The sequence below is a fragment of the Lemur catta genome, chromosome 8, assembly GCF_020740605.2.
Source record: "Lemur catta isolate mLemCat1 chromosome 8, mLemCat1.pri, whole genome shotgun sequence".
Classification (NCBI taxonomy): domain Eukaryota; kingdom Metazoa; phylum Chordata; class Mammalia; order Primates; family Lemuridae; genus Lemur; species Lemur catta.
Window position 1 is genome coordinate 60084131 of NC_059135.1, and position 18738 is coordinate 60102868.

Below are 18738 nucleotides of genomic sequence, written 5' to 3' on the forward strand. Positions count from 1 at the left end.
CATTCTGCAGGCCATTTAGCATCTCAAAAACTGTACAATATTTACTAATCATTATAAGCTGTTAACTTTTATTATTATATGTCCATATATCCATCGCTAGCTAGGTTCATTCCAAAAAGGATTTGAGGTGGCTTGCACACATACAGCAGGATAACAATAAAAATAACAGAAACAATAAAAATATACAGAAGGAAATCAAGGTCAATGCTGAGAATAAGGAAAGGAAAATAAACTAAAGCCAAGGTATTATTCATCCACAGAATGCAGGATTTAAGGATCTGTGTATTTGCTGTAAATGGGGTACAATAGTGACACTGAGCTTTCTTATATAAATATTTGATCTTTGCGGGTATATTCTGATTTCCTCAGAAAATCCAAATTCCTTAGAAAATGAAGCCAAAAGAGAATCTGTAGGGAAAGGAGGAATATATTAACATTTTTAGGTATACTGTTCTATTTCCTTAAGTCTAACACTATGGTGCATTGCTAGTTTAAAAATTGTTACCTGAGATTTTTCAATTCCAGTAGAATGTTCCTTAGGGAACTTTCATTTTCATTTTATCTTGCCACTATCCCAACATCCCAATCTTTTTTTTGCTTTTGCTTCATTTTGTCTTTTTAAAATCTAATCCTGATGCTTCTTTAAGACGTTCCTTCAAAGGCTAGTCCTTGGATTTGCTAGCATTGCTGTTTAAAATAAGAGATACCTAATTTGTTCATATTTCAAAAACAGAGTCAATGAGAAGGGAATTACACTCAGCCACTGAATGTAATAAAAGTTGAGATATGAAATATCTATACTTTACACTTTCATATTAAAAGGTGGTGGCAGGATCACTAGGAGCCATCCAAAGTTCAGAGATCTAAAAGCATGAACAGTTTGATCTAATAAAGGCAAGCACGCACAGGTGCGCTGAGAGGCACTCACTAAAAGTTGTGCTCCCAGGGCTGGAGAATAAAGCACACTCCCTGGGGTACTGTTGTGGTTTACTTTTCTGCTTTAAAATAAATGATATTCTACTGAATGTACTCAAAAAAGTGTCAGACTCACAGTTTTAGAGCCCCAAATTTCTTTGTCAAACAAAGCAATAGCAGCACAGGCAGGAATAATACAAACTTGTTGAAAAATTGGTATTAGCAAGAATTAAGGGACTTAATTGGGACATTATGGGAATTTATAAGGATTTTGACATTTTTACATGAATCAAGTTGAGCATCTGAAGGTTGTGTTAGGAGATAAATGAATAAATTCATATGAAGTGTAGGTAGCTTTGCCTGTCAACTAAAATATTTCTCCTAGAAGATTCATTTTTAATTAGGCTCAAAGATTTGAAATGGTCATTTATAGGAGAGGGACACTTAACAGAAGATAATGCGATCTCCAATAGATTGTGCTCCTATAAAATAGGGCCTTCACCAGTTGGCCACAACACTACCCTCCTATCTTAGAGGAACTAAAATTGTCACCATTATTCCCCTATACTTTGTGGACTTAATCTTCTGAAAGCAACTGAAAAACTGTATGGTCCCTAAGTAAGTCAGAATATGCTTAAGCCTTTTCCACAATTAAAAATTGCTTTGCTAGAATAGCTAGCCATAAGCTAAGGTGCAAAAGAAATCTTGTTTTAAAGGAATAATATATAGAATAAGATTTGATGAAAATGCACACTCTGGAGCATTTATTAATTTTAGGGGATGGCTGAAGGGTGAGCAATCATTTTTAAAACCTTGTAGGGGCTCTGAGGGCAGGAGGAAGGAGTCCTGGTTAACACCTCTTGATTTGGGTTAGGTCACCAAAGGATGTACTCTAGGATTAACAGTGAACAGGAAGGAAGTCTTTAGAGGACCTAGAGCTTTGAGTTATCTCCAGATGAGGTAACTCTAGACTGCTAGTGCTTCTGGGAAGCAGATGGAAGAAAATATAACCCTTCCTTATAGGAAGCTAGCATCATCCTAGGCCTCCAATTATTTCTAAAAATTATTTTGCAAATCATTGTCAGGCAAGCAATAAAAATTAATAACTAGGTGTCCAAAGAGACAATATGATATGAATAAAATCTAGCAGAAATGGCAGACAATAGAAAGTGACCCACAGGTGCTTCATATATTGGAGTTATGAGACATATATCCTAAATAACACCATATTATTTTTCAAGGAGATAAGAGACAAAATTGAGAATTTCAGTGGATACTCAGACACTAAAAATAGAATAACCAAGAATTGTGCACCAATGGATGAGTTTATTAACATCTCGGACTCACCTGAAGAAAGATATGTCAGGAAAAATACCTAGAATACAGCATGGGAAATATAAAAGTTAGTACTACATGAGAAAAAATAAAGGACAAGAAGAGCACATGATAAGGTCTAAAGTATGTATAATTGGAATCTCAAAAAGAAGAGAGAGGAAGGAGAAGAAGCACTATTTTAGAAGATAATGGGTAAAAACATTCGTAAACCAAAAAAAAAAAATGTCACAGATTCCAGAGCACTTATAAATGTCAAGAAGAATAAATAAAAATAAATCCTAACCTAGGTAAGGAGCAGTAAAGGTGCTGAAAACCAAGAAAAAGAAACCTTGGGGAGGGCAAATTACTTTCAAAACAAATTGGGCTCACATTTGATTTCTCAATATGAACAATGGAGCCAGAGCAATGAAAGAATATATTCCAAGTGTTGATAGAAAGTAGTGCCAACCAGTAATTCCATAGCCAAAAAAACTTCCTTTAAATATAAAAGTTAGCAAAAAATTTTTTGACAAAATCTAACACTTCTTCATAATGAAAACACTCAAGAAACTAGGAATAGAAGTGAACTTTTTCAACTTGACAAAGGGCATTTATGTCAAACCAAATGGTGAACATAATATTTATGCTGAAAGATTGAATAGTTTCTCCATAAAATCAGAAAAAAGACAAGAATATCAGTTTTTGACAATCCCATTCAACACCGCATTCAACATTGTACCAGAGATTATAGCCAGGGCAATTAGAAAAAGAAAGAAGAAAGAAAGAAAGGAAGAGCATCAAGAGTGAAATGAAGAATGAAAATTGTCTCTGTTTGCAGACGATATAATCTTATACATAGAAAATCCTAAGGAATCCTCTATAAAGCAACAAAATTAAAACAAACTATTAAAATGAATCAATGAGTAAGGCAGGACACAAGATCAATTTTATTTCTATAAAATAAAATAAATTTTATTTCTATAAAAACTAGGAATGAACAATCTGAAAATGAAATTAAGAAAATAATTCCATTTACAACAACATCAAAAAGAACAAAATACTTAGGAATAAATTTAAGAAAAGAAGCACAACATTTATAATCTGAAAATTACAAAACATTGTTGAAAGAAACTAAAGAAGACATAAGTAAATGGAAAGATATTCCATGTTCATGGATTGGAAGATTTAATATTGTTAAGAGGACAAAACTCCCTAAATAGAACCACAGATTCAATGTAATCACTACTAAAATCCCAGCTCTTTGAATTAACTGACAAGCTAATCTGAAAATTCATTACAAAATTCAAGGGACCCAGAATGGCTTAAATAATCCTAAAATAGAAAAATAAAGTTCGAGGGCTCACGATTCCTGATTTCAAAATTTTAAAACTTACTACAAAGCTACAATAATAAAAATAGTGTGGTATGGCATAAGAATAGACAGATTGATGAACCAGGATTGAGAGCCAGAAATAAGTCCTCATATTTATAGTCAACTGATTTCTGACAAGGGTGCCAAGGGAATTCAATGGAAAAAAAATAGTGTTTTCAATAAATAATTCTGGGACAACTGGATATACACATGCAAAAGAAAAATTTGGACTCTTTCCTCACATTATACACAAATATTAACTCAAAGTTTATCATAATGTAAATGTAAGGGCTAAAACTATAAAACTCTTAGAAGAAAGTATAGCAGTAAATCTTTGTGATGGTGTTTTAGGAAAAGCCTTCTTAGATATGACAACAAAATCCCAAGTGTCAAAAGAAAAATATTATTGTACTTTATCAAAATTAAAAGGTTTTGTGATTCAAAGATATCAAGAAAGTGAAAAGACCACTCCCCAAATGAAAGAAAATATTTGCAAACCGTAAATATGGTAAGATCTTATATTAGAATATGTAGAGAACAATTAAAATCAATAATAAAAAGACAAATGACTCAGTTTAAAAATGGGCAAAGGATCTGAATAGACATTTCTCCAAAGAAGATATAAAAATGGCCAACAGGCACATGAAAAAATGCTCAACATCATTAGCCATCTAGGAAATGCAAATCAAAGCCATAATGATATACAACTTGGCATCCACTCGAATGGTTATAATCAGAAAGACAGACAGTAACAAGTGTTAGTCAGGACTTGGAAAAATTGGAACCCTCATGTATTGCTAATGGAAAATTAAAGTGGTGCAGACACTTTGAAAAACATTCTGGCAGTTCCTCAACTGATTAAATATAGAGATATCACATGACCCAGCAATTCCAAAGAGAAATGAAAACATATGTCCACACACAAATTTATACACAAATGTTCATTGTGGCACTATTCACAATACTCAAAAAGTGCAAACAATCCAAATGTCCATCAACTGATGAATGTGTAAGCAAAATGTATGTTCATATACTAGAACATTATTCTGCACTAAAAATATAATGAAGTCCTGATATATGCTACAACATGTATGGACTTACAAACTTTTGCAAAGTTAAAGAAGCCAGTCATAAAAAACCACATATTACATGATTCCTTTTATATTAAATGTCCAGAACAAGCAAATCTATAGAGACAGGAAACAGATTAGTGGTTACCTAAGGCTGGATAGTTTGGGGTGAAATGGAGAGTGATTGCTAATGGGTATGGGTTTCATTTTGGTTTGATGACAATGTTCTCAAATTGATTGTGATGTTGGTTACACAAGCATTGAATTGCACATTTTAAATGGTGAATTAGGCCGGGCACGGTGGCTCACGCCTGTAATCCTAGCACTCTGGGAGGCCGAGGCGGGTGGATCGCTCGAGGTCAGGAGTTCGAGATCAGCCTGAGCAAGAGCAAGACCCCATCTCTACTAAAAATAGAAAGAAATTATCTGGTCAACTAAAATATATATAGAAAAAATTATCCAGGCATGGTGGCGCATGCCTGTAGTCCCAGCTACTCGGGCGGCTGAGGCAGTAGGATCGCTTAAGCCCAGGAGTTTGGAGTTTGAGGTTGCTGTGAGCTAGGTTGATGCCATGGCACTCACTCTAGCCCGGGCAACAGAGTGAGACTCTGTCTCCAAAAAAAAAAAAAAAAAAATCAGCCAAATTGTTCTAATGTCAGGCAAAGACTTCATGGCAAAAAAGTTATTAGAGATAAAGTAGGAAACTTTGAAATGTTACATGCTTCAATTTACCAAGGAGAAGACCTAGTACTTCTAAATTTATATAATAATATGCTAATATTTAGTCCTAAGGATATAGCCTCAAAATATATAAAGCAAAAATAGAACATATAGGCCAGGTGTGGTGGTTCATCCCAGCACTTCGGGAGACTGAGGCAGGAAGATTGCTTGAGACCAGGAGTTCAAGGCTGCAGTGAGCTATGATCGCACCACTGTACTCCAGCCTGGATGACAGAGGGAGAGCCTGTCTCAAAAAAAAAAAAAAAAATATATATATATATATATATATATACATATATATATATAGAGAGAGAGAGAGACAGAGAGAGAGACAGAGAGAGAGAGGAAAAATAATAAATCCATAATCATAGTTAAAAATTTCAATATAACATTTCTCAGGAAATGATATAACAAATAAAAAATCAGTAAGAATACGGAGAATTTAAACAACGTAGTTAACACATTTGACCTAACTGACCTACATGTGCAACGATAAATCAAACAACTGCAGAAAACCCTTTGTTTTCCAGCATACACAGAATATTACAAAAATTGACCATATTTTGGTCCATAAAGCAAGTTTCAACAAGTTTCAAAGGACTGAAATTATATAGCATACATTCTGTGATAACAGGGTAATTAAATTATATATTCAAAAAGAACAAAACAAAAAATGACAGCTAGAACATTCTCTGTCACAATGGAAAATATAAAATACTTTGAACTGAATAATAATGAAAAAACAATGTAGTAAAAATTGAAGGATACAATTAAAGTCATATCTGGAAGGGAATGTATGCCTTTAAATGAATATATTAGAAAATAAGAAAAGATAAACATCAATGAGCTGTTAGCATCAATGTCAAAAATTTAGGAAATGGAAAAAAAAAAAAAGGGAGAGAGAAAAAAAAAATGAACAAAACAGACCACAAATGGAAAACGAGGTCATTCTTGAAAAGCTTAAAATACTGATAAAATCTGGTGAATGTAATTGAGAAATAGAGAAGGCACAAGTATCCAATGTCAGGAATAAGGAATGGGGCAGCACAATAAATTCTTCATATAATAAAAAGTTAAGAGGAAAACATTAATAATTTTCTGCTAAAACATTTAAAATTTAGATGAAAGAGATAAATTTCTAGAAACTACTACTTGTCAAAATTGACAATAGGAAAAATAAGTATTCAGAATACTCCTATAACTATTAGATATTTAGTAATTTATTAAAAACATTTCCACAAAGACAACTAAAGGGCCTGATGGCTCTACAAGCAAATTTTATCAACTACTAAGTAAGAAACAACACCAATGTTATATAAACTCTTCAAGGAAAGAAAAAGAGGGAACACTCTCCATTTCTAATGAGGCCATCATTACCCTATACCAGTATCTCATAATTATATGAGACTGATGCACTGCCGGCTGCTCTAAGAGGGCAACAATCATAAGAATATTATGAGAAAGGAAAATTAAAGGCCAATCTCATTCATGAACGTAGGTGCAAAAATTTATGAGCAAAATATCAGCAATCTTACCAAAAATATATAAAAAAAAAATGAGTTGGGTTTACCCCATGAATGTAAGTTTAGTTTACCATTCTAAAAAATCAACATGATTCTTTAAAAGAATGACAGAGAAAAAACCATAGAGTCAACTCAGTAGAGGCAGAAAAATGGTTCAATAATATTCAATATCCATTTGTGATAAAAATTCTTGGTAAACAAGGAAAATGAGGGAACACCTCTCCCTTATCTGATGAAGGGTATCTATCTATGATAAAGATATGAGACTACCATATTGAATGTCTATTTGAGATCAGAACTAAGACTAGGATCTGTGCTATTGATGATCTTGAAGAATCACAAACTTGAAGAAGAAAAACAGAATGAAAAGCTTTGCTCCATCAAATATTAAGACTTGTTATAAATCATAGTAATTAGGGAAATGTGATATTGGCATAATATTAGTAAATAAACCAATGGAATAAAAGAGAAAGCCCAGAACAGACCTATGCGTAGATGGACAATTGAATAATGACAAATGAGGCACTGAAAAGTTGTAAAGGATGATACTTAGTATGAATGATGCTGTGACACTACCTATTTATATCTAAAAAAATGAAACATCCTCTACTTCACTCCATAAGAAAAAAAAATCAATCTTGGATGGAGTACATATTTAAATGTGAAAGGCAAAACAATAAGTTTCTGCAATATATAGTGAAAATTTTCTAAGCAGGATATTAAAAATATAATCATAAAAAAGATGGATACCTTTGGCTATATTATACTTAAGAACTTCTGATTATCTTAAGATACCAGTAAAAGATCTAAACTGTAAGACCCAGAATGGGGGAAGATACTTAGAAAATTTACAACCAAGAAAAATATAGTAACCAGAATATAAAAACTCCTACAAATGAGTAAGAAAAAGGCAACCCATCATAAGAATGGGGAGAGATTTGAATTGGCACTTATCAAAAGAGGATGTCCAAATGGTAAATAATAACAAGAAAAAGTGCTCAACCTCATTAGTCATAAAGAAAAGTTAAATTCCACAGTGAGATACTGCTTATGCACTCACCAGGATGTCTACTGTGAAAATTCTAAAAATATACTAATTGTCATGGATGTGAAGCATTGGGGATGCTTATGCTTTGGTGGTGGTTGTGAAAATTGGTACAATAAATTTGGGAAACTGGCAGTATTTACTAAAGCAGAACATACATACATATACCATGACATCACAGTGCTACTCTTACATACATACCTTCCAGAAATGCATGCACACGTGCATCAAGGAAAATATACCAAATGTACATTCTACTATTAATAATAGTCAAAGCTGGAAACAGCCTAGGTATCTATCTGTAGTAGAATGAATAAATAAATTGTGGTATTTGTATGTGATAGAAGAATGAAAGGACTACAGCTACTTGAAAAAGCATGGAAAAGTATTACAAACATAGTGTTAAGGGAACCAAGTCAAGCACACCATCAGACTGTTGTATGATTCAATTTATATAAAGATCAAACCCAGAAAACCTAATCTATTATATTTAGGAATGGACACTTCAGTGGTTGAACTATAAAAAGAAGAATTTGATTACTATGAAAATGTGGATTGGAGGGAGGGGCAAGAGTAGAGCTTCCAGACGGGTTGACAATAATCCATTTCATGACCTAGCATCAGTATTTTCACTGGGATAAGTCATCTTACATTTTTGTTTGTGAACTTCTTTTCAGTATGTGTTTTATCTTTCCCAATATTAACAGCTGAAAATTTTGATTTGATGAGCACAGGGAGAGAGGAATGCAAGGAGATCACATTTTCCTTGAGGGAAAAGGCTGAGATTCCTGAGGAGAGACAGGAAAGGGAAGTGCAAAAGAGCAGACAAGGCCCACCATGGGGGAGGGGCCAGGAGATGAGCTGCTCTGTCTGCAATTTTACAGGCTCCAGTCCAAAGGAAGGACAGCCACCCTGGGGACTGGTGTCACTCTTTGGTACCAACATATCTGCTTTATTGTTTCAGAAATCTTTGTCAGTTACCGGGAGGAAAAAATCTCCCTTTTAAACTTCCCTTTTATAGAAATATGTCTCTATTTTCTTAGGCTGCAGTAGGTCTGACAGTATTCTGTAACTTTTATACTGTCTTTATTTAGAATCATTTCTTGTAAACTTCTTGGATACAAAAAGTCATTCTTTTATTGGCGTGTTTCAAAAATGTGAATGAGCTAATCCTTCTAATTCTTGGTACGGATCCTTAAGGTATTACTGGGAGTAAATTCCATATTTAATGCCAATCTACAAAACTATTTAGGTTCTCATTCTTGGAGACCTGTTCTTTTTCTTTTTGCCTCTGGTAACTGCAGGATTATAATTTCTTCCCATGGGGGTTAGAGGAAGAGCATAAAGCCTGCAAATGGACCCTCCCTGGATTTTCATTAAATAGGAGGATGTCTAGAGAGGTGGGACACAATCGAGATCTCTTTCCAAACAAGGAAGGAATACTCTTCCTTAAGGTTAATAAATTGTGGCAATTATGTTGGGAAGTGGAGCCGGATACACTATCGAGAGATAGTATTTCGAGTGATTCCAAAGACATATGCAGTTTCCACCTATCCCTTTCTCCAATAAAAAACTAGAAAGCCTGCTGTATGTGCGTGTGTATGAGAGAGAGCTGTTGGGAGTGGGGAGGATGCAAACTGCAGCCACTGGTTAACCAAGCTGTTAGAATGCTCAAACTTTAACATTCTTAGAAAGGAGAAATGGCTGCCTGCAAACGAATTTTGTATAAAATTGGGATGATGATGATAATGATGATGATTAGAGTGTATGCTTCTTTAGTTCAAGTTATCTGCAGATACATACCTCATTTTTATTTTGCTGGAATGACCTCAATGTATCTGTGTGCTTTTACATTAAACTTATTTAAACCCCATGCACGGACTCCAGACCATATCAGGGAGCTGGATATGAGGGCTTTGCCTGGCACACAGTGTCAATAAATGTTAGCCATCACCGTGATTAGTATTATTAATTTATTCCTAAGAGAACTACCCTTTTGTCCTGGCTTGGCCGTTGCATTGTATAAAGCATCTCAGAGACCACACCCATGGTGTGACCCAGGTTACTTCAGACCTTTTCTGGGCCTTAATTTTGACATTAGGAAAATAAAGAACTTGGAGTCTATAAACTCTTTGACTCAACGATTATATGCCTTTATGGAGTACCCCAGGTTTCCTCTCAGGATGGGAGTTAGCGACCCCTGGGTGTCTCCAGTGGTTGGTCCCATGGTGGGGGAGGGCCCACAGAGATTGGGGAGGGGGTTGCAGGTTTCTTTGGGAGGCATTGTTTACTTTTCCCTGGGCAGAGGTTGTGGAGATTAAGAAAACCTGGTGAAGCAGATGCCAGGGACAGATGTTACCTAATTTGGTCAAAGAACAAAGAGTGTGTAAAGCATTTGGAAATCCTCAACTGTGCACGGGGATGGGGACACTTAGGAGCACAGCAGAAACAGAGTATCTCCCAGAATTTCAGAGTAGGGCTGCTGCATCTCAGAAGGTGGGAATAATGTAATTACTGTTTCCAACAGTCTGGGTTTTTGAGAAGGAGGCTTCTGGCTTGGAATCTTGACTGAACCAGTTACTAGTGCTGTGTTGTGCAAGGTACTCGACGGCTTCGAGCCCCAATTTCCTTATGTGTAAAATGAGGTAAACATATAATTTATGGAGCTGTTGTGAGGATGGAAGAGGACAAGGCAAAGTGGGGATTCATTAGATGAAAGCTGTTCTCATTAAAATAAAATTAATAATCTTTCGAATTCCAGACACCTTCAGGGTTACTCATGCTTTACTGAGGATTATCAAAATCTTAGTAGTTTTCTCGAACAATTGTACTCCTACTCCCTGGCTGCACCCCCATCGTTGGCTGCGCAGTGGATGGAAGAGGAGGCACGAGGGGAAGGACGGGCAAGCCCAGCCCCACGGCCCCCCGGCCTCCTGGCACGGTGGGGACTGTCATGGCGGCCCGGCGACAGCTTAGGTGATCTCAGACAGCACAGGAGGAAGAATGGAAGGGTCTGAGGGTCAGCGCTGCCTGGAGCCCCGTCCCGTCTGCAGTCCAACAGGCAAGCCCAGCGGGCCCACCGGATCAGCCGGTCCCCGCCTCCCGGGCCCGCCCTGACCCTGGGTTCAGCCCAGCGCCCTGGCGCCCACCTGGGAGACAGCGAGGCCGGGTGCAGAGAGGCGGTGGCCGAGGCCCCGGCGCGGACGGCCCCGGACGGCCGCCAGCGCCCCCGAGCGCCCCGGGCCACGCGCGCGCCCTCCCCTCCCCGCCGCTCCCCCCCGGCCGCTCCTCCCCTCTCCCCACCCTCCTCCTCCGCCCCCTCCCCTCCCCCGCGCCTCGCACGCCGCGCGGCCGAGCGTCTGAGCCGCCGGGTCCCCGAGCGCAGGCTGCGAGGCCGCCGCACCTGCAGAGCGCACGGGCTGCCCAGCCGGCACCCAGCCTCCCGCCACCCGACCCCCTTCTCCCCACGCGCCGGGGCTCCCAGGACGCCCGAGCCCCCCAGCCGGCGACAATGACCACTTCCCTGCAAGATGGGCAGAGCGCCGCGGGCAGAGCGGCTGCCCGGGACTCGCCGCTGGCCGCCCAGGTGTGTGGCGCTGCCCAGGGGACGGGCGACGCCCACGACCTGGCGCCGGCCCGCTGGCTGCGCGCGCGGGCGCTGCCGCCCCCTCCGGACGGGCCGCGCGGCGTCGCCGCAGACAGGTAGGCAGCCCTCGGAGGGCGCGGAGCAGTGTCCTGGGTTGGCAGCCGGCGACGGGGTGAGGGGGCGGTCCTAGGGGGTGAGCCATGTGCCCAGCGCCGGGCCAAGTTTGTGAAAGTCTCTGAAGACGAGTCCCTTGGAGCTGGCTCCTACGGGGTCAGCAGGACATTGCGATCTCGCCGCGCCTTATAAATAGCATCACCGTTTCATTGAGAGCTCTCGGTCTCCCTCGCCTCTGCCCGGCGCTGTGAACTATCAGGCCGACCTCCAGGTTGACCACCTCCTGCTCCTTCTGCGTGTCGCTGCATTTTTTAAAAAAGTAAACAATCCATTTAATTTTATATATTTAAAAAATCGTAGCATGAACGAATTCACCTCCCACATAGAGTCTTACCATGACCCTGGAGAAGCAAAGCTTGGATTGACATTTGAGCGGTCTTGCTGTTCAGCAGGAAAGAATAGAGGCTTTAAACGGTTTCCCAATCTCCACAGCATTCAGCACTAAGTGCCTTTAGAGTTGCACATACTTTAGGAACGGAAAAAGGCTACAACAGTACTAGAAAAATCTGTAGTCCTTTATATTCATACATTTAAATGGTACTTTTTTCCCTCTGATTATCAAAGTGCTTCAACTTCAGTGAAGTTAAAATTACCCTCCAGTGGACTGGAGTACATTTATACTAGCAAGTTCTATTAACTTACCTCCTCAAAAACACTGCCTTGCTGTTTAGCATCTATAAGCATTTGAAAAATCAACAGACTGTGTGTGGGCAACATTGTGAATGAAAGTTGAAGTGAGGTGAACCACAGCTATAATTAATAAATCATAACTTTCAAAAGTGATTAGTAAAATATCATAGGAATGAATTCACTAAATGTAACTTAGACACCTTATCAAGTTAATAAATGCATAACAATGTCTAACTCCTCAGGATGATTTTTTGTATTAGTAATTATATAGTCCATATTCCTGCTTCAGGAAAATTATCAAAAGTGTTGGAATTTCCATGCCTGTGATTTTTTTTTAAAGACAAAAAAAAGTAGGCATATTATAGGAGATTTATTTGTATCAATTAATATTTTATTTTGACCCACAGAAAGTACATCACAGACCTTACCTGTAGACTTTATATAACATTAATGTTGTCATAGAGTGGTACCTGTTGTCCTTAGCACACTTTTTAATCTTGACAGCAATTATATTTTGCATTCTGTTTTATGTAAATTACATCCTATGTTCTCTTGATGTAGGAGAAAAAAGAAAGATCTTGATGTTCTGGAAATGCCATCTATTCCAAACCCTTTTCCTGAGCTATGCTGTTCTCCATTTACATCTGTGTTGTCAGCAGGCCTGTTTCCCAAAGCAAATTCAAGGAAAAAACAGGTATGCATTTCTAAATTTTTTAATTCAAGTATCTTAGGAGTTCTAAACCCATACAGTCCTTAAGATTTTCAGTAACTTACAGTATTAGGTAAAAATTAACATGGCCTCTGTTAAATAACTCTATTGACTGACATAGTCCTTTGGCATTATTAGGGGCTCATTTTTCACAGCTGTATAGTGGGAATGTTAAAACTTACCTCTTAGGGTCTTGGGATGGGTTGAAAAAGAGAATATATATAAAGTACAGTGCCTGGAAGCTATTATCATTCACTAGGTAGGTGGGAGAGTTATATGTGATGATAGAGTATCAATTTTAAGTCAGGAATTATGGGCGGGGGTAGTGGTAGTGGGGTGAGAAGGGGATTGATTGGTTCCTTTAATACCTTCTTTAATCTTTCACATTTTCAACTGAAGCCAACCTCATTTACTAAAGGAAAGTGATATAGTGACTGTGTGGCAAAAGCTAATTGGGGTTTAGGACTCCTCATGTCTTTTTGATTTCAGTGAATTTCTCAGTTTGGAGGCTGTGGCTGCAAATGACTTGTAAGTGATGATTAGAAGATGGACTTTATTTTTATGATTTTTTTTTTTGAGTTTCTAGTTTGGGACTTACTTAAGCAAATTAGATTTTAAGGACCAAGCAACTGAGAGAAGATACATCATGATTATACATTTTGAGAAAAAAAAATTAGTGCATCCTAGAATAATTCATCTCTTGTCACATACTTCCTCCCAATTTTGAACATGCTAAACAAAGAGAAGCTTCACTAGACAAAATGCACCTTGTTCTACAACGGTAGAAGCAATATATTTAAATAGCCAGATACTTACTGTGAGGAGAGGGATAATGAACAGGGAGGAGAGGACAGTTGGTTATTTTTCCCATCTATTGTTCTCTTTCCTTTTCCTGCACCTTTATTACCTCTGATGAGTTCAATGATGTGTGTTTATACTTTTAGGAATAGAATAAATACCCTAGGAAGTAGATGAATTCTTGATAACGTACAGCAATAACAGAAACAGTAGGAAATATATTTTGATGGAAGTCTGGTATACATACTTTTTTTTGGTGGGAGAGGGGTTTGAAGTCTAATTAGTACATGCGTTTTTGGATAAGGATTGGAAAAGTGGGAGTAAATATTCCGGGAGCAGAGCTGTGTTCTAAATTGGCATCTCTGAAGGGGGAGGCAAGCCCTTAAATGAACGGGACTGTCACTTTGACTGGGGAGATGGACAAAGGGGAGACTCTCTTGAGAGCTTTATTATCAGGGTAAGGTTTAAAGTCAGATCCCAAGGAACAAGGAGCCCTACTGAAACGTCCAAGCCCTTTGAGGGCTTGTCTTTTGGGTTAGGATAGAAGATTGGAATAGACTATGTGCTATAGTGGTGTAATAAATTGATTCTGGATTGTCCCTATGAGCTAGAGTGGGAGAAGGAAATCGATGATGACACAGTTATCTGGGAGAAAATTTACTACGTAATTTCCCGAATTATAAAGGGCCTGCTGTTTCTCACACTATCCTAGGTAATAAGACAAAAATTCTGTCCTAGTGGTGTTTACCAAATTTGGGATTGTGTTAGGGGGTGGAGGTTGAACAGGGGAAGAGAAGTAGAGGGAGAAAGGTCTGGGCTGACTTTCACATTAAAGTTGTGAGTGGACACCAGTGGAGTGCCTGTGCCTGAGAGATTTGTTGATGCGGCAGGGTGTGTTTTGAATAGAAAGCCAGAATAGATGTTAGTATGCTTATGTTAATGCAGTGGGAAAAAAGAGAAAGAGAGCGGGTAAGGTGTCAGGGTCAGGACGGGATGGGCCCTAGTGTGGATAGTCATCAGACTAGAGTAAGACATCTTAGGGAATGACAACATTTATTTAGATCAGCTTTAGCAAATTGGAAAATGGAAAAAAGATGATATATTATTAACTCCAATACGTTTCCTGCTCTGGCCCTGTGTCATATCCACAATGACCTTCTTCAAGAGCACTGTACTCACATAGACAGCTGTGCTGTTTCATGAGCAGAGAGTCCTGACCTGACTTCTGAGGACCAATCCCAGAGGGGTGTCCCCAACTTGGAAGTGCCCTTCTTGCTGAACTCTTCCTTGGCCCAAGGGTTGAGGTCTCTATGAGCACAAGGGTGTCCCAAAGTTGGGGAAGAGGGAGGCTCCTTTTTACTTTCTCTTATGTTTCTTTTTTCCTCCACCTAGACTTTGCATTTAGAACTGATCCTTTTGTTTTTATTTCTTTGTATACTCTTAGTTCTTTGGAATGAGGGCAGTTTTGAGAATAGAAGACTCTATGTCAGTAATTAAAGCTCAGTATCTTTGTGACACACATTACCTTTTCCACAATGGTATTTCTGGCCCAATTTATCTCTAACTTTCAGTTGAGAGGATGTAAATGACTGTATGTGATAGGTTCTACTGTATGTTATTTATGATTGAAACATTGGAGGAGAAGATGTCTCTTTTCTTTATATTCTCTCTCATTTGTTTTGTTTAACCATTCCAGTCATTTTAGCAATTCTTTTCTCCCCATAGAAAAAGTGAAGAATTGTATTTGTTATTTACAAGTAAGTGACCAGAGAGTTTGAGAGAATCCAGACTACAAATGTTAAAATTTCATCTGGCTTTTCAAAACCACAATCAAAAATCATTTTACAAGTCATGAATATTTTTTTTACAATTTGAGATGCCTACATAATGCATGAGTGGTAAAGTGCATTGAAGCCACAAATAGGATATACTTTATCTCTTTTTGCAAAGATGTCCCAAAGTATACAATACTGTAGGCTTTCAATATTATTATTTTAAAATGAGAGCTAGAGTGAGAGAGAATCCATATTCTTTATTCCTTTTCCTTCTTTTTATAATGCTAGCCAGCTATACTTCCTAGGCATATTTCTTTGTGTTTACCAATAAAACATATTTAAAGCATGCCTTCCTTTATATGTATGGTCCAGAAAAGTTATTTATATTGAAAGTGACTTAAATTATAAAGTTAATCTCTTTTTTTCTAATTTCTGATTGAAATTTACCAGGAAATCATCTGTTAGCAAAGAACCCTAAACACCTCTTTTTTGAAAAAAGGGAAAAGAGATTTTTAGCTCTTGCAGCAGTCAGTTCTTTCTCATGTATGTCGCCCCCTAGCTGATTTTTGGGCTTGGACACAGCTTGTGTGGTAGCTCTGGTTACTTCCCAGGACTATGTAATACAACTAATTCAGAATAAAGCCTCTGAAGGTTTTACAGATTTTAAAAAAAAAGCAACCTATGAAAAACTGTGTCATGGAAAGTTTGAATTGAGAGGGATTTTTGCGTGTAGTCTAATGCTCTTTGTTTACAGATACGTAAATTGAGTTTAAGAAGTGCTATGTGGCTGAGAGTGGCACAGCCAGGACCTGAAATCTGGACTTTTTGAGGCTTTCGCAGTCATTTTTTAAGGAAGTCGCAATTTCCAAAGAAAGCAAGGACCGTAAGTGTAGTACAAATGATAAATGTATATCAGCGTTGTTAGTTACAAATCTGCCCATAACACAAGAAGAACAGGGGTGAAAAATGTCATTTGTTAATATTCATCTAAAGACCTAGACTTCCCCTTTGTTTTCCCTTTCTGAACTACAACTCTTTGTGTTTTTTTCTCTTTCTTCTCCATCATCTCCCTAAAATTGGTATGAAAAACCCATCAAATGTTTGGTTATATCATCAAACATGATTTATTAAATACTAGTATTATTAATAACCAGCTTTTGTGTGTCGTTTACAGTCTACAGGACACTATTTCATGAGAACACCAGGAATTGGGTCTGTCACCTGCATTTTAAGTTCTAAAACAAAAACTGGAAATGATTTGCCTGTGCTTTCACATTTTAAATATAGGGAGATCAAAAAGAATATCATGTCTCACTGTGCTGTGTCCCTTACCACACTGTTTCTAGTCTATTATGTATTGAATTAGGCCTTTTCTGTATATCTCAGAAAAATAACAGTATCTCTCAAATAATTAAGAAGTTTTCCATATGCTCTGCCTTTGATTTCTTTTTTGTCTAGTGTGTCAGGGACTTTCAAAGGATATATAGATCTCTTCCCAAATTAAAGGGTCTCTTGTATCATTCCTTTGTGATGTCAGTAATTATCCCAATTTGGACATCACAAACTTGTACGTGAGGTCCTGTAGGAATCTTGTGTTGCTGCTACATTAACTTAACTCTCATATACTCATTTTTTTATTATACACAAAAAGTAGAAGAAAAGAAACTCTACCTACATATTCTCTTTTTCCAGACTCAGCAATTATCAATATTTTGCCTCATCTATTCCTTTTTAAAAAAGTTTTGCTTTCTTTGCTGAAGTATTTTGAAGTAAGTCTTAGACATCCTGTCCTAGTTTTATATGCATCTCTGAAAAATGCATTTTCTTTTATAACTGAAATGCCATTATTCCCTAACAAAAATTATAATAATTTCTTGGTATCATCTAAAACCATTCATAATCAAATTTTCTCAGTTGGAATGGCACATGAAATCCTCAAATTACAAACTGGTTATGTTTCAAAAGTCCACAAATTAGGTCTTTGGAGACTGAATTCATTTTGAGATGGAAACAACATCATAAATTGTATTTAGGCCCTCGGAGCTATTTTACAGAATCCCATTTAGTGTGAAACAAAACACAAATATATATGCAGAAAGAATAATAGAAACAGTACTTGCTCTTATTAGGGTTTCAGACAAATCTATCTTTCCAACAGCAGTTTGCTACTTTTGTATGCTGACACTTGATGAATATCACTTTTTTTTTAGAAGAATTTGAAAGTGTACAGATCTTTGTGGCAGTGCTGAAGCAGGCTTTAGAGCCAGGCTTCTCCAAGTGTGCTCACTAAACTACCTGTCTCAGAATCAGCAGGGATGCTTGTTAAAAGCATAGATACTTGGACCTCATGCAAGACCCATTGAATAATAATATCCTGGGGAAGGAAATAGGACTTTGACTTTTAATATTTTTTTCTCTTTGACGTGTATACAAAATCAGTGCAACTCTTATTCTCTGCCACTTTCAGACTGGAGCAATTGGGCCTTTCAAAATTGGGGACAGGTCCATTTAGTTGAGAAAAGGTGGGAATATTACAAATAAACTTTAGCTGGTATTTTCGCCAGGTATTGATTGTTTGGAGGACACAGAGCCTCAAATGAACCAGCCTAAAAGGTTATGTTATAGTAGCTGAAGGCCAACAGGTCACTGGTCTCATGAGAGATTGGAACTGGTGACTGGAAAGTCAGCAAAAATCAAGATAAACATTTTCTCTGTTTTCTCACTTTTGTTCTCCCACAAGCACACCACACAGTTTCTGCTTCTCTTTGTAAATCGACTCCATTTTCTGACATTTCTCTACAGTCTTGCTTGCTCTGATTTTATGTAGCATCTATGGCCTTGAATAGACACCCCCAAGTTTTCCCCCTTTGAGTGGCTGATTACTTAGTAACTGACTGGAGTCTGTATCTGGAGAGAGATATTAGGCCAGTATGTCCAGCTCTTATTCAATCAGCTGTGGGCAAGGGGGCAGAGGGACCTGGACCACCACTTGCTCAGCAGGGGTGTGGGAACAGATTCTGTGAGAAGGAGGTACGGGTTCAGTAGACATGACATATGGAGGCAAGGACAATGGACAGCTAGTGTTCTAGGGGAAAAAAGATCTCAAA

General features: G+C 37.9%; 1 protein-coding gene across 3 annotated transcripts in view; it reads left to right on the forward strand.

Annotated features, from left to right (window-relative positions):
• Positions 1–11273: 11273 nt before the first annotated feature.
• The window catches only part of GRB14 (growth factor receptor bound protein 14), a 108467-nt gene continuing 101002 nt past the window's right edge, over positions 11274–18738 (forward strand). For 2 of the 3 annotated variants that reach the window (XM_045559201.1, XM_045559200.1), the window contains exons 1-2: positions 11311–11661; positions 12911–13043. In XM_045559201.1, coding sequence (XP_045415157.1) covers positions 11471–11661; positions 12911–13043 — 324 coding nt within the window. In that variant the 5' untranslated portion in view covers positions 11311–11470. Of the gene's footprint in view, positions 11662–12910; positions 13044–18738 lie in introns of all 3 variants that reach the window. The other variant, XM_045559199.1, reaches the window with a different exon arrangement.